Source organism: Eschrichtius robustus, chromosome 11, assembly GCF_028021215.1.
Source record: "Eschrichtius robustus isolate mEscRob2 chromosome 11, mEscRob2.pri, whole genome shotgun sequence".
In the NCBI taxonomy this organism is placed as follows: domain Eukaryota; kingdom Metazoa; phylum Chordata; class Mammalia; order Artiodactyla; family Eschrichtiidae; genus Eschrichtius; species Eschrichtius robustus.
This window is the reverse complement of record NC_090834.1, coordinates 64,330,235-64,344,025: the sequence shown is the minus strand read 5'-3', so window position 1 is coordinate 64,344,025 and position 13,791 is coordinate 64,330,235. Positions and strand designations below refer to the sequence as shown.

Here is a 13,791-nt window from a genome sequence, read left to right as displayed (position 1 = left end):
AGAGGGCTGCGCGGCTTACCTGATGAGCTGAAAATTCTGAGGCCTTGGAGAACACTTGAAGGCCAGGGGTGGCACTTGTAAATTGTCTTCACTTTAGCTTTCCGACCTCATGTCAGTGTTAATAACACTGAGAATACACCGGTATGTACCCCATATTAAAATATCAATGAAAATGTCTGAATAAAAAACATCTAAAGTTATATGAGTAAGGAAAAATAACCACTTGGCATTATAATGGCATGTTTTGCAAAAAGATCATTAAAAGTTATCAATTTAAAATTACGAATATAATTTACATTGCAGATATGTTTATATCTATGATTTTAATCTATATAACTGAGAGACTGTACATGTTTGTCCTTAGGTCCTTATGCATACACGCAAAGCTTATAAAGCCCTGGGAACTATAACTATAGGGTTTCAAGAGCACAGCAACTCTGAGAAGAAAAGGAAGGCTAAACTTCCTGCCCCAAGGAAACTGACCTGGTCTGGAAAGGTGAGCTGTGGGAGGAGGGCCTGGACCTCCAAGGGTGTCCAGATAAAAGTCAGGACAGAGGGCTGGGGGACCTAACGTAATATTTTCAGGGTTCGTCTATGTTGTATCTTGTATGAGTACTTTGTTCCTTTGATGGCTGATAATACTCCACTGCATGGATTTTCCACATTTTGTTTATCCATTCATCAGTATTTTAGACATTTGGATTGTTTTTACTTTTTGGCTATTGTGAATAATGTGGCTATGAATTTTCTTGTACAAGTTTTTTTCTAAACATAGGCTTTTTATTTCTCTTGGGTGTATACCTAAGCATAGAATTGCTGGATCATGTATTTACTTTTTTGAGGATCTTCCAGACTATTTTCCAAAGTGATTGTACTGTTTTGCAATCCCACCAGCAGTATAAGAAGGGTTCCAATGTCTCCACATTTTTGCCAATACTTGTTATTATATGTGTTTTTCTATTATAGTCATCTTACTGGGTGTGAAGTGATAGCTCATCGTTATTTTAATTTGCATTTGCCTAAGGGCTAATGGTGTTTATCATCTTTTCATACACTTTACTATCCATTTGCATATCTTTTTTGAGAAAGGTCTATTTGGATCCTTTATCCATTTTTTAATTGCGTTATTTGTCTTTTTCTGAGATCTTTCTATATTCTAGATACAAGTCCTTTATGAATTCTGTGATTTGAAAATATCTTCTCCCATTCTAAGGGTTGTCTTTTCATTTTCTTGATTGCATCCTTTGAGGAACGAGTTTTTAATTGTGATGAAATCCAATCTTTTTGTCATTGTACTTTTGATGTCATATCTATGAAGGCCTTGCCTGATCCAAAGTCATAAGGATTTACTCCTATATTTTTTTCTAAAAGTTTTATAATTTAGCTCTTACACTTAGATCTAGGATCTATTTTAAGTTCATTTTTACTGTGTGAGATAGAGGTTCAATTTTATTCTTTCAATTTTATTCTTTTGCATGTGGATAGTCTTTGTCTCAGGACCATATTCTTTCCCCATTGAATTGTCTTGACATTGTCAGGAAACCATCATTAAGGAGTTGTGTGTGTGTGTGTGTGTGTGTGTGTGTGTGTGTGTCTGTGTGTGTGAAGCAGAGAGAGAGATGGTAGGGGGCAGATGAGGAATGACATGTTTTGAATGTCTAAATGTTAAGTGAGAAAAGGTCACCTGGCAGCCCTCAGCAAGTTGAAGAGGTCTGGAGCTGACAAAAAACGCCTAAATCCAGGACGAGTAAATGGCTAGTTATTGCTTTTAGTATGGAGGAAAAGTTGCTTAACTAGATGCTACTGAATATAGATAGAAGAGAATTAATTTGTTAATAATTGGTTTTCTCTTCATGAGATTGGTGACAATGTGTAGGTGGGGATTAAGGATAAGTAACTCTAGATGTACAACCAGGTCTCTTACTCTCACATCTCAATGAAGGACATTAAGAAGAAAATGTATGTAAGTTAAGAGATGAAGAATACAAGTAAGAAGAGAAATGAGCTGAGCAAAGCAACTATACTCCAATAAAAATTCATAAAATAATCTTAAAAAAATAAAAATAAAAAATAAATAGAAAAAAAAAATAAAAAGAAATGTGAACTGATATTCAAGGGAGCACACTGAAGAAACTTATCTCTAGGGAAAGTTCCTTGAAGGAACAGAGCAAAAAGCCAAGGCAAAAGCTCAAGGGAGCCTTGATATTAAAGAAGACCAGTATCTAGGTCTGGGAAGGAAAAGATTCAAAAGAAGGTTGGTATCTAGCACAAGAATTAGCTCAAAATTCATTTCATCAAAAGGTTTTTTAAACATGAGGATGAATAATCAAAGAGTTGGTAATCAATTCCATTCAATACCACTTGCATTTCTTTTCTGATTTGTATTTCTCTTAAGAGACCAGCTATTCCAAAATTCCAAGTCAAAAGTTACACTGCTGTTTTTAGACTATCTTTTTATCTTTCAAGTTCTCCTAACAAGTTTTCCTTGATCTTTCTTATTTCCTTCACCCCACCGCACACTTTTGAACCCCTACTTTATTCAAGCCCAATCCACCCTCCCTCACCCCTTAAAGGTATCTTCATTTGCTTTTACAGATTCAATTTTTGCACTTAAAATTCAGCTTATCACAGAGAAGTTTGTGAAAGATGGAACATGGTCTTTACAAAGAAACTCTGAGAAACTCAATTTACATTTGTTTGCCTAAAATTAACTGGCAGATCAGGTACTGAATAGCTGTTGTTCTGTAATGTATCTGCTCATCTACTTTCCATCAATCAATAGCTATTCCATGACGTTCGATTTTATTCTTTTACAGGCAATGGAAAATGCAGTAATTTGTATTTTGGGTAGATCTGTTGGGTGACTGGGTAGTTGGAGGCTTGGCAGTGCACAATGCTGAAATCAGGGAGATCCATTCAATGACTATTGAAACAGTCCAGATGAAACTAAATAAACTAAGGCAGTAGAGTGAGAATATGAAGGAACTGATGAAACAAGTTGCTAAGATGGAATGATTAGGCTGTGACAGCAGCATATTGGAGGAAGGAAGAAGGAGGAATCTAAGATTGATTCTTTTTCTTTTTTAAAATTTTTTATTGAAATATAGTTGATTTACAATGTGTTAGTTTCAGGTGTACAGTAAACCGATTCAACCATATATATATGTGTATTATATATAATATATGTATTATATATAATACATATATATATTCTTTTTTTTATATTCTATTCCATTATACATTATTACAAGATATTGAGTGTAGTTCCCTGTGCTATACAGTAAATTCTTGTTGGTTATCTACTTTATATAGAGTAGTGTGTATATTTTAATCCCAAACTTCTAAGATTGATTTTTGCCTTAAGCTATTGGAAAGATGGTGAGGCTCTTCACCAACCAAGGTGGGGAATTATGGAGATAAAGCAATTTGCTGGGGGGAAAAAAATGCACATTTGTTGTTGTTGTTTTTTAAACCAAGTTAGAATTTTCTGGATACCATTCATATGAGATTAATAAATTCTGGCTTCCAAGTAAGCTGTAGCCACTATATTTTACTCTAGATTTGTGAGTCAACACACTATGTGAGGGTTAAAGCCACGGGATACAATTATAACCCTAAGGAGTATATATGGAATGATAGGAAACAAGAGGCTGGAGAATAACACTCTGAACTCTTTAAAGCCAGGGATCATTTCTGTATTCATATGTGTATATCTAGAGTGTAGAACAATACACAGAATGTACTAATTATTCAGAATTGGCTTGTGGAAGGAAGAAAGGAAGAAAGTACATGACTTCCTTTTCAGGGATCAGATCACCAAAAGAAAGTAATATAGACTCCTCTTTATATCCAGCAAGTCTCTCTGGCTGTAGACCCTGGAGTTCTTAATTTTGTATCTTCTCATGACCCCCAGTTAGTTCACTAGAATAATCTGCCTGGACCCTGATCTTGTTTTTATGACGGCAGTACTAAGCCTTTCTGAAAGGGGGCAGTGTTTTATGACTTCTGGACTGAACCTGTTTTTCTTTTCTCCCACAGGAGGGGAAAAGTGTCCCAGAAAAGAATATATGGATAGGGGTGGGGTGGGGAGTGTCAGTCACTTTGTCTTGTGAACTGTGGTATGAGCCCTTGTGGGAATCATAGGGTAGGGAAGATGGGATATTGAGCAGTTAGCAGATATGGGTCACTGATCTGGGTATTAAGGATTCGTGATCAGCAGGAATGGGCAAGTGTCTACGGTAAGAGAGTTTGGCAAGTTCTCAAAGTCAGTGGGGGATGTGGAGTAAAAAGAGTCTCAGGATTGGTGATTCTCTTCCTGTGTCCTCACATTACTTTTATTACTGAAAACTTGTTTATTGTGCTATAGAAATTTCAGTCTGAGCCATATTCTGCCTGTCGATCTCATCACTGGGAGTGTTTTGACTCACTTGCCTCTTCAAATTCTGAATCAATTCTGGGAGTTGTAGCATTATGACCCATGCTTTCCATCACTGTAGAATGAAGAACTCAAGTCTTGCCCTCAGGCCATATAATACCCATACCCTAGATCATGGAATTTCCAGAGTTTTTCCATACTTAGTCACTCAAAAGCCTCTCCTGTGGGGTTGATGTCAGGTTAGATTGTCCTTCTCTGACTTCTTTTAGTTCTTTCTGTACTCACCTTCATGTCCTCTATGAAGCCTTGGCTTTAGTTGAGGAGGCAAAGAGTCTGTTCCTTTGAACTGTAGGAAAGACTCAAGACAAATTGAACTCTAGGTACTGAGAGTTGTACTACACTTCAGCAAGATGTTCTGCACTTATTATATCCAAAGACTTCAAGAAGTAAAGCTAGGACAGACTGACATCTGATATAATAGTGTGTTTTTATAATATATCAGTTATCTCCTGAGTCAGACCTACAAGATAGTGGAGAAAGGGATATCTCTTTTTAGGTAGGAAAGAGGCTGGGATCAGGAGCTACCTTCTCTCTTAGGCAGTCAACCACATTCTCTCTTGTAGTCCCCCAATATCTCCAGTAAAAGCCAGGAAACGTACTTGGAACAAGCACAGGGAAATGGCAATTTCAGGTCTGCACTTCATTGAACAAGCCCAGAGACACTGCTTTTTGCTGTGCAAATGCCCAGTTTGGTAGGTAGCTGGAAAGCCCATTTCTGTGAACAAACTCTCTACCATTTTTCTTTCTTCATGCTTGTATAGTATGTTTAATTTCACCAAAGACTTTCAAGCCATTATTCAATTTTCATGACAACCCAGGAAAATAAAATGGGCAGAGATTATCGTCTTCTTTAGGAGATGATAGCTGAAGCATGAGCTCCAAGAAAAATAAAACAGAAGTCTAAATATGAGGCATCCACCATTCTAAATGAATTGGATTTACTTTAACATATTTGTATTCATTAATTAATCTTCCTAACATTAGATTTCTAGTCCCATTCCCAGGGGTATAAATGAGGGCTAATTGGGACGTGGCAGGAAACTGTACTTACCATCATTAGCCATAGGGAAATACAAATCAAAACCACAATAAGATGCCATTTCACACCCACTAAGAGGGCTAGAATTAAAAAAAAATGTTAATAACAACAAATGTTATAGAGTATATGAAGAAATTGGGAGTTTCATGCATGCAAGTAGAAATGTAATTTGGTATAGTCACTTTGGAAAACAGCCTGGCATGTTCCTCAGACAGGTAAACGTAGTTACCATATGACTCAGCATTTCTACTCCTAGGTATAAACCCAAGAGAAATTAAAACATAATTCTACAAATACTTGCACATGAACGTTCATAGCAGCATTATTTATAACAGCCGCAAAGTAGAAATAATTCAAATGTCCTTCTACTTATTAATGGATAAACAAGATGTGGTATATCCTTACAGTGGCATATTATTCAGCTATCAAAATGAATGAAGTACTGATACATGCAGCAACATGCGTGAACCTTGAAAACATGAAAAATGAAAGAAATCAGTCACAAAAGATCACACACTGTATGATTCCATTTATTTCAAATGTCCAGAACTGGTAAATCTATAAAGAGAGAAAGTAGATTAGTGGTTGCCTAGGGCTGGGGGTGGGATGGGAGAAAAATGTGAATGATTGCTAAGGGGATACACTTTGTTGGGGGCAGGGGAGTAATGGTAATGTTCTAAAATGAATTGGGGTGATAGTGGCACAGATCTATGAATATAATAACAAAAATATTGAATCATACACTTGAAATAGGTGAATTATATGGTATATAAATTGTATTTCAATAGAGTGCTAATTAAAATTAAAAAAAGGAAGAAAAGAAACTGGACTTACCTCCTGTAGCAGAAAGAAATGTGGGCTGCTGGCCTCTCAATCTCCTCTTATCTCATGGCTGAATTCCTTTATCCAAGGGATTAATCCCTTTATCCAAGGCTTCAGGGCTACCCCTCCCATCTCATTCAGCTTTCTGGGTCAGGGTCTGCTGGACAATGGCCTTTACACAGCCACTTCATGGCCCGAAATCAGCTTTTCTATGTTTCTCCCCAAGCTTGGATTACACTTTAAACCTGCAAAATTCCCTACATTTCTCTACCCAACCCCAGCCAACTGCTGAAGTCTGGTGGGTGAGGTGAAACCCTCTGAAGGGAAGATGAAGGCTGCCTGACTTCACTCACCTATACTTGCACATGCAGAAGAGGACAGAAAGTAAGGAAAGCTTCTGGGGGTGGGGAAGTGTCTTGAAGCAACAGGAGCAGCCAGAAAATCCTCCTATAGAGCCAATTCAAATACATTCAGTCATTCCAAGTCTAGAACTCTGCAGCACCAATCAGAAAGTGGGAAGAGGAAGAAATGTGTGCCCTAAGCAAGAAAGAACTGTGTGCCCTAAGCAAGAAAGAACTGTGTCAGGATTTTAAAGAACAGCAGGTACAACAGGCTTTAATAACACCAGAGGCCAATAGATAGTGATATTGAGGTCTCAGCCTCAGTGATCTTTGCTTTTCCATCACAATTTAAAACAAAGAAAACATGCCTACATCCCACCTATTAAAAGTAATTAGGAGAGTTGAATTGAAGCATTATTGAAGTGTGGTTAATAGTGAGTTAAGCATTGATAATTTTGGTTTTGTAGCTTACTCTCCCCCCTATATTAAGGAGTTATTAGGTCCATATTGTTTTTAGGATCCAAATATGTTTATAAGCACTTTAAAAGTTATGGAGTCTAATATTGTGTAGTGAAGGCATAAAAGAGCCTGGGAAAACTTGACTGCCTTGTGGAGAATAGGTGAAGTCCATCTTGTCCAAAAGGGGAATGGAATGTTGGGGTGATGCCCCAGGAACCAAGAGAGTGCTCCCCTGCTCCAGAGAAGACCAGCCCCTCCCCCAGCCTCCACATCTCCATTCTCACACCTCCCTCCTCATAATACTCCCCACCACTCACTGCTTTGAGACCATTGGGAACTATGCTATTATGTATCTTATCCCTGTTTTGTCAGATGCAAGAAGCTCATGATTCAAGGTCCATCACTCAAATCCACATCTCCATAAGGCTCCGGATATCCCTAGTTTTGATTCCATATATCATCCGTCTCCAACTTTTGAAATCCTTTACTGAGTAACCTGTGACTCATAGTCAGCCATCAGCAAAATTCCCTGTATTATCAACTTCTCCTTAGAACGTCCTCTTTACTTTCTTAGCTAACCGAAACCTGTCTCTCCATAGTACACTTGTTCATTCTCTCCCACACTTCTCAGATCTCCTGGCCTGGAGGTTACCCCTGCACCTTATCACTAATTCCCTCCCTTCTATTAAAATATAAAACTCTAGCATCTTTATGTCACTTTATCATACTACACTTCTCACTAATTGTCCATATTCCTGTTACCTACTAATTCCTGTTTTTTCCTTCTTTCCCAGGTGGCATCTGCTTCTGCTTCTGAATCTTTGTCTTTATCTCTCTTCTCTCTCCCCTCCCCTCCTTTCCTTTCCTCTCCTCTCCATAATTATTCTCTTATCATGATCCTTGATGACTTCAATACTGATGTAGATGATCCTTGCTTATTCTGAACTTCAGTTCTATTCACCACTTCTCCAAAAATGAGCGTGTCTTTCATTTTCATCCTTCCCCAGTCTCTCACTCCCATGGACTTGCTGCACTTTAAGTCTCTCAACTTATTCGAGGCTATTCAGACTGAAGGGTTAAGGACCAAAGGGAAGAATATGAGGTGAGGTAGAAGCAGTTACCAAAATTTGCTAAAATGGAACAGACACCTTAGGTTTGTTTAATTCAAATCCTAATTGATATGGACATAGATAGGCAAATACGTCTTTTAATAAACTTTCTCATTAATAAAACTAGCATAAATAAAGGATGGTGACCATCAGTAGGCTGTGACACCTGGAAACTCACACACAGAAAAGTATTATCTGAAGTCTTTTGATGTTTGTTCTAGGGCTAAAGTTTCAATTAATGAGATGGAGGGCTGTGAGGCTTTGAAAAGTGCAAGTGGGATGGGGAAGGAACTGTTCTAGCTTTTTCTTCTTACTGTTCTTTCAATTTCAATTCTTTGGAAATCTGTCAGATTGAAAGGTAAAGCCATCATTCATTTGGGCATTCTCAGAGATACTTGAGAATAACTCTTTAGATAATGATAGGGGAGGGATGAGATGGAGACTTGAAAGAGTGATAGGGACTCCATGAGAAGAATTATCTCAAACCCCTGGATACTTTTTTATATAAACTATGTCGTACCTGGTGGATTACACCTCCTTTATTCAATCTCCCTCTCAGATTCTTAACCCTCAATCCACAAGGAAAGGCTCCCTTGCGGTGTTTCTTACATGAAAAAGGGAAGATTCTCCCTTTGATTCTTGACAAGAACATGTTACTTTTGTGGAAATAACATTAGGGAAGCTTTGTGTTCCGCTTTTCAAATTTAATTCTTTACTAATAGCACATGTTAATTTTGTAATTAAAAATATAGGGAATTCTCTGGTGGTCCAGTGGTTAGGACTCTGTTCTTTCACTGCTGAGGGCCCGGGTTCGATCCCTGGTCCGGGAACTAAGATCCCACGAGCTGTGCCACCAAGAATAAATAAATAAATATAAATAAAAATAATAAAAATATAAAGAAGATATAGAAGAAAATTGTCTCGAAAAAAAGAAAAAAATAATAATTTATCAAAATTTCAAGAATGCATTATCTATGACCTAAAGGTTCCACTTTTAGACATTTAACCTATAGAAATACAGTCCTCCCAGAGGTACACGCAAATATACCTGAATATATTCCACCTCTTTTACAATAGTGAAACAGTGAGAGCAACAAAATGTCCATTAAAACTCCAGTTATTTATTTTGTTATATGTAGGTAATCTCACTAATAATCAAAACTACTCTGAAGTAGGTGTTATTATCTTTTTTATTAAAGAGAAGGAAGCCAAGGCTTTAAGAGGTTAAATATATTTCCCAGTGACAAATAGCTAGTATGTACTGAATATGGTGAGTGCAATTCTGACCCAAGTCTGAGTGACTCTAAAGCCTTTGTGTAGCTTGGGGACAGTTACACTACCAGTAAACATAAGGGTGTGGATTTGGAATCCAGGAATTCAGACTCCAGTGAAGTTGTTTCGAATACTTTAGTACTACAAAAACTTTGCCATAATGACTAACCTTGTGTGTATGTTGTTTTATACCTATGAAGGTACATTTGAAAGGTAATTTCCTATAATTGTGATTCAAAAGAAAAATGCATAAGAATTTTGTTAAGATATTTCCTAATTCCGCAGAAACTCTATCACATTGTTTATTCAGGAGCAATGTATGAAAGGGCCTGTTTTCTCACATTGCTACCAATCCTTTTAATTTTTGCCAATCTGACAAGAAATGGTGTTTTGGTGTAGTCTTCATTATACTTTCTCTCGTTAACAGCTAAGCTTACTCTAATTATGTTTTGTCCTCTTTTTCATCAAACTTTTGATAATTTTTTCCCTACATTTTAAGAAAAAATTAACCTTTCATCTATAATATAATTTGAAAATATTTCTCCCCAGTTTGCCATTGACTTTTGACTTTGTTTACGGTGGGGTTTTTTTCCTGTGGAAAAAAAAGGAGGCATGGTTTTTAAATTATTTATTTATTTATTTATCTATGGCCGTGTTGGGTCTTCGTTTCTGTGCGAGGGCTTTCTCCAGTTGCGGCAAGTGGGGGCCACTCTTCATCGCGGTGCGCGGGCCTCTCACTATCGCGGCCTCTCTTGTTGCGGAGCACAGGCTCCAGACGCGCAGGCTCAGTAATTGTGGCTCACGGGCCCAGCTGCTCCGCGGCATGTGGGATCCTCCCAGACCAGGGCTCGAACCCGTGTGCCCCGCACCGGCAGGCAGACTCCCAACCACTGCGCCCCCAGGGAAGCCCGGGAGGCATGGTTTTTGTTTGTTTGCTTGTTTTACTGGAAGATTATAATTATAGAGATGTCTCAGTGAAAGAGACATATAAACAGAACACTGAGTAAAAGGAGGTAGTGTGTCATTTAAAGATATAGGAAGTGAGCATTTCAGAGAATAAGATTAACAAGTACCAAGCCCTGAAGAGGAAATGAACTTGCTGTATCTGCAAAACAACCAGAAGGCCTGTGTGTCTTGAGTGGCATAATTGTATTTAAAGCAATGTCTACAAAGATTTGTAAATGCATTTAATTTTGATATTTCAAAATTATATTTGGTTCAATTCAGTTACTGTAAACATTAGATTAAAATACTTTTCTTTTGATTCTTGTTTTCTTCCTATTTCTTGATAGAGAAACAAAATTGGAGTATAATCCATGCAATAGGCTTAGGTCTCAAGACAACTTTTTATTAATTATGAGGTGATGAGCTATTGAGTTGGATGAGCTATTAATAATTAAAACAACAATACAAGTAAAGCTATTATTTGTAAAGCATTTATTATATGCCAAGCACTATTATATGATATGTATGTGAATATATACATATATATGCATATCTTATATATGTATATTTCTCATCAAATCATTAAGAGAAAGGTACTATTAGTATTTCCCTTTTAACTGTGAGAAAGTTGAAACCTAGAGAGGTGAAGTAACTTGCCCAAAGTCACATAGTATACAGAAGAGTCAGAATTCCAACAAAAATCCAGAACCCCAAAACTTAACCGCTACTCCTGTTTTCTCCTCCACATAATAAATGTTAATAACTTCTCTCTCTAATTCTCATTATACTATCTCTGGGATAAAGAAAGCTATGCAGAAAGCTATGTGGAAAGACGAAAGAGCAAAATGAACTGAACAATCATTGAATGCTTACTATGTAATAGATAAATGATGTTACATCATCCTCATCTTATTTACGGATGAGTAGAAAAGGAAGTTCATTGGGATTATGCAACCTCTAAACTCATCGAATAAGTAAGTAGTAGATGCAGGCTTTAAGTCAAAGCCTGGCCTCACACCTAACACAGTTCTCTCCTCTACTTGACACTGAATCCCAGGGCTGAGAAGAGCTCACTCAAAAAGAATAAATGTGAGCATAAAAGTGATATTAAAAAATCTTTAAAATAAGAATTTTATGCACATACACACATATTGCATATTTGCTATGAGCAGGTTCTTATGCTTTGGAGCAATAGAAATAAAAAGCCTTTCAAAATAACCTCTTTCCTCAAGGAATACATTCTAGACAGGGCATAAAGGTACGCACATGAAAAAGGTCTTTAATAAAACAAGAAGAAATAGTCTCAGGACCCAACAAAATAGTGATTTAGATGAAAAGAGGTGGAGAATCTTGAAAGATGGATCTTTCACTGTGGGCTGAGTATGGAAGTGGACAGCGTTGAGATGTGAGCTAGGTTTTTGAGGATGAATTGGACTTGGGATAAATTTCAGGCTGAATTGCTCTTCTCAGACTTCGAGGACATAAGGCTAGACTAATCTCTGGTGTCAATAAGTAATGATTAGTGGGCAAGCAACTAAGTTACATGTAAATGTTTATATTTCTTTAACAAGTTATTAAAGAATATGTAAGTCGATGTCTATTAGATAAGAGTAGGTATTTGACTTTTCATTTTAATGATGACCACAATTTTTAAATACAAAACATATTTGGATAGAAAAGAGTACTCTATCTCTATACTATTATCTTTATTTTGAGGAAAGCTCTGTCTGGAACAGGTAACCGTGGCCCAGGCTTATTTGAGAAAAGTTTTTGAAATGGTATGTTCACATTTAGCTGGTGATAAATGGATGTGTCCACCTACTGTGTGTGCTACTGTGTGTTAGTGTCTCTGAACTTGGGTATTTAAACATGTGTAATTATGGACACGTGTAGCTGGTAATAAAGATAAGTGTCATCCCAGGGAACTATGAGTTTCTAGACATGACAGTTCTCAGGGGTTTCCATTGTGAGGAAGATATTGAACTGGCAAATCTAAATGTCAAAATTATATGAGTGATCAGGTATCACATTTAGGAGAAAATGAAAGTGGATGCTGAGAAAAGTACTATTTAAGTAGTAGATGCCAGATAAGTTATCACATTTCCTCTAATTAGTTTTTCTTGAGATAGTGGGGGGATCAGAAGTTATTTGAATAATAGATGGAAGAAAGTGGGGTGGGTATTACTATACATTTTTAATAAAATTAATCAAAGGTAGATTTGAGTAGAACATGTATTTAATTAATTGGAACATGGGTGAGAATAACACAGGGATAAATGGAAGATGTAGAGATGAGGAGGGGTGAATATAGAACAATTAATAGGTATAGAAAGGGATTAATTTGAGGTCAAGTTGGGAGCATTTATTTATATTTCTTGGCAAGATTTGAAAACATCTATTTAGCCCCTTGCAAAATCTGCTTGGTCCTCACTCCATAAATAATGGGATTGTGCATAGGTGGGATGACCACATAGAGGTTGGCCAGGAGGATATGGACATAGTGTGGGATGTGGCTTCCACCAAACCTATAGGCAAAGACAGAAAAGAGGGCAGGGATGTAGAAGAGTAGGATGACACAGACGTGGGAGCTGCAAGTAATCAGGGCTTTGGACCGGGCATCTCAAGAAAGGAGGTGGAAGACAGCTCGGAGGATGTAAATGCAGGAAACAGTGATAAGGATGACGTCCAGGTCTGTGGAGAGTAGAGCAGCTGCCAACCCAAACCAGACGTTGATGGAGATCTCAGAATAGGACATACGGGCGATGCCCACGTGCTCGCAAAAAGTATGTGTAATGGTGTTGATCCGGCAGTAGTGCAGGCGCTTGAGGAGAAAGATGGGTGGAAACATGATGATGAAGCTGTGGGCCAGCGTGGCAGCGACGATCTTCCCAGTGACTGTGCCGGTGAAGATTGTGGCGTATCTCAAAGGGGAAGAGATGGCCATGTAGCGGTCAAAGGCCATGGCCAGGAGGACTGCAGAGTCAGCCACGAAAAGGAAGTAGGTGAAGAACATCTGGGTGAGGCAGCCATCAAAGGAATTGTGGCTCCCTAGCCAGAAGTTAACCAGAAGTTGGGCATGGTGGAAGTGGAGAGCAAGATATCAGCACTGACTAACATGGACAGGAATATGTACATGGGCTCCTGCAGGCTTGGCTGGGTGAGGATGACACAAATTAAAATGCCATTGCCTGCCACAGCATCTACATACATGGTGCAGAAGAGGATGGAGAGCCAGATGTGTAGGTGCTCCAGCCCAGGGATGCCAATCAGGAAGCAGCCCACCAGGCAAGTATCAGAGTTGTTCACAGCAGCTGTGTTGTTAGCAGATAGAACAGCCATGATTTCCTGCAGAAACCTCACCTGTGCCAT

General features: G+C 38.0%; 1 protein-coding gene across 1 annotated transcript; it reads right to left on the bottom strand.

The window, feature by feature from the left end:
- Window positions 1-12,784: 12,784 nt before the first annotated feature.
- LOC137772338 (olfactory receptor 52B6-like) lies at window positions 12,785-13,791 on the bottom strand. The gene is given in 2 exon segments (XM_068556196.1): window positions 12,785-13,491; window positions 13,494-13,791. Coding segments are annotated over 2 exon segments (1,005 nt in total).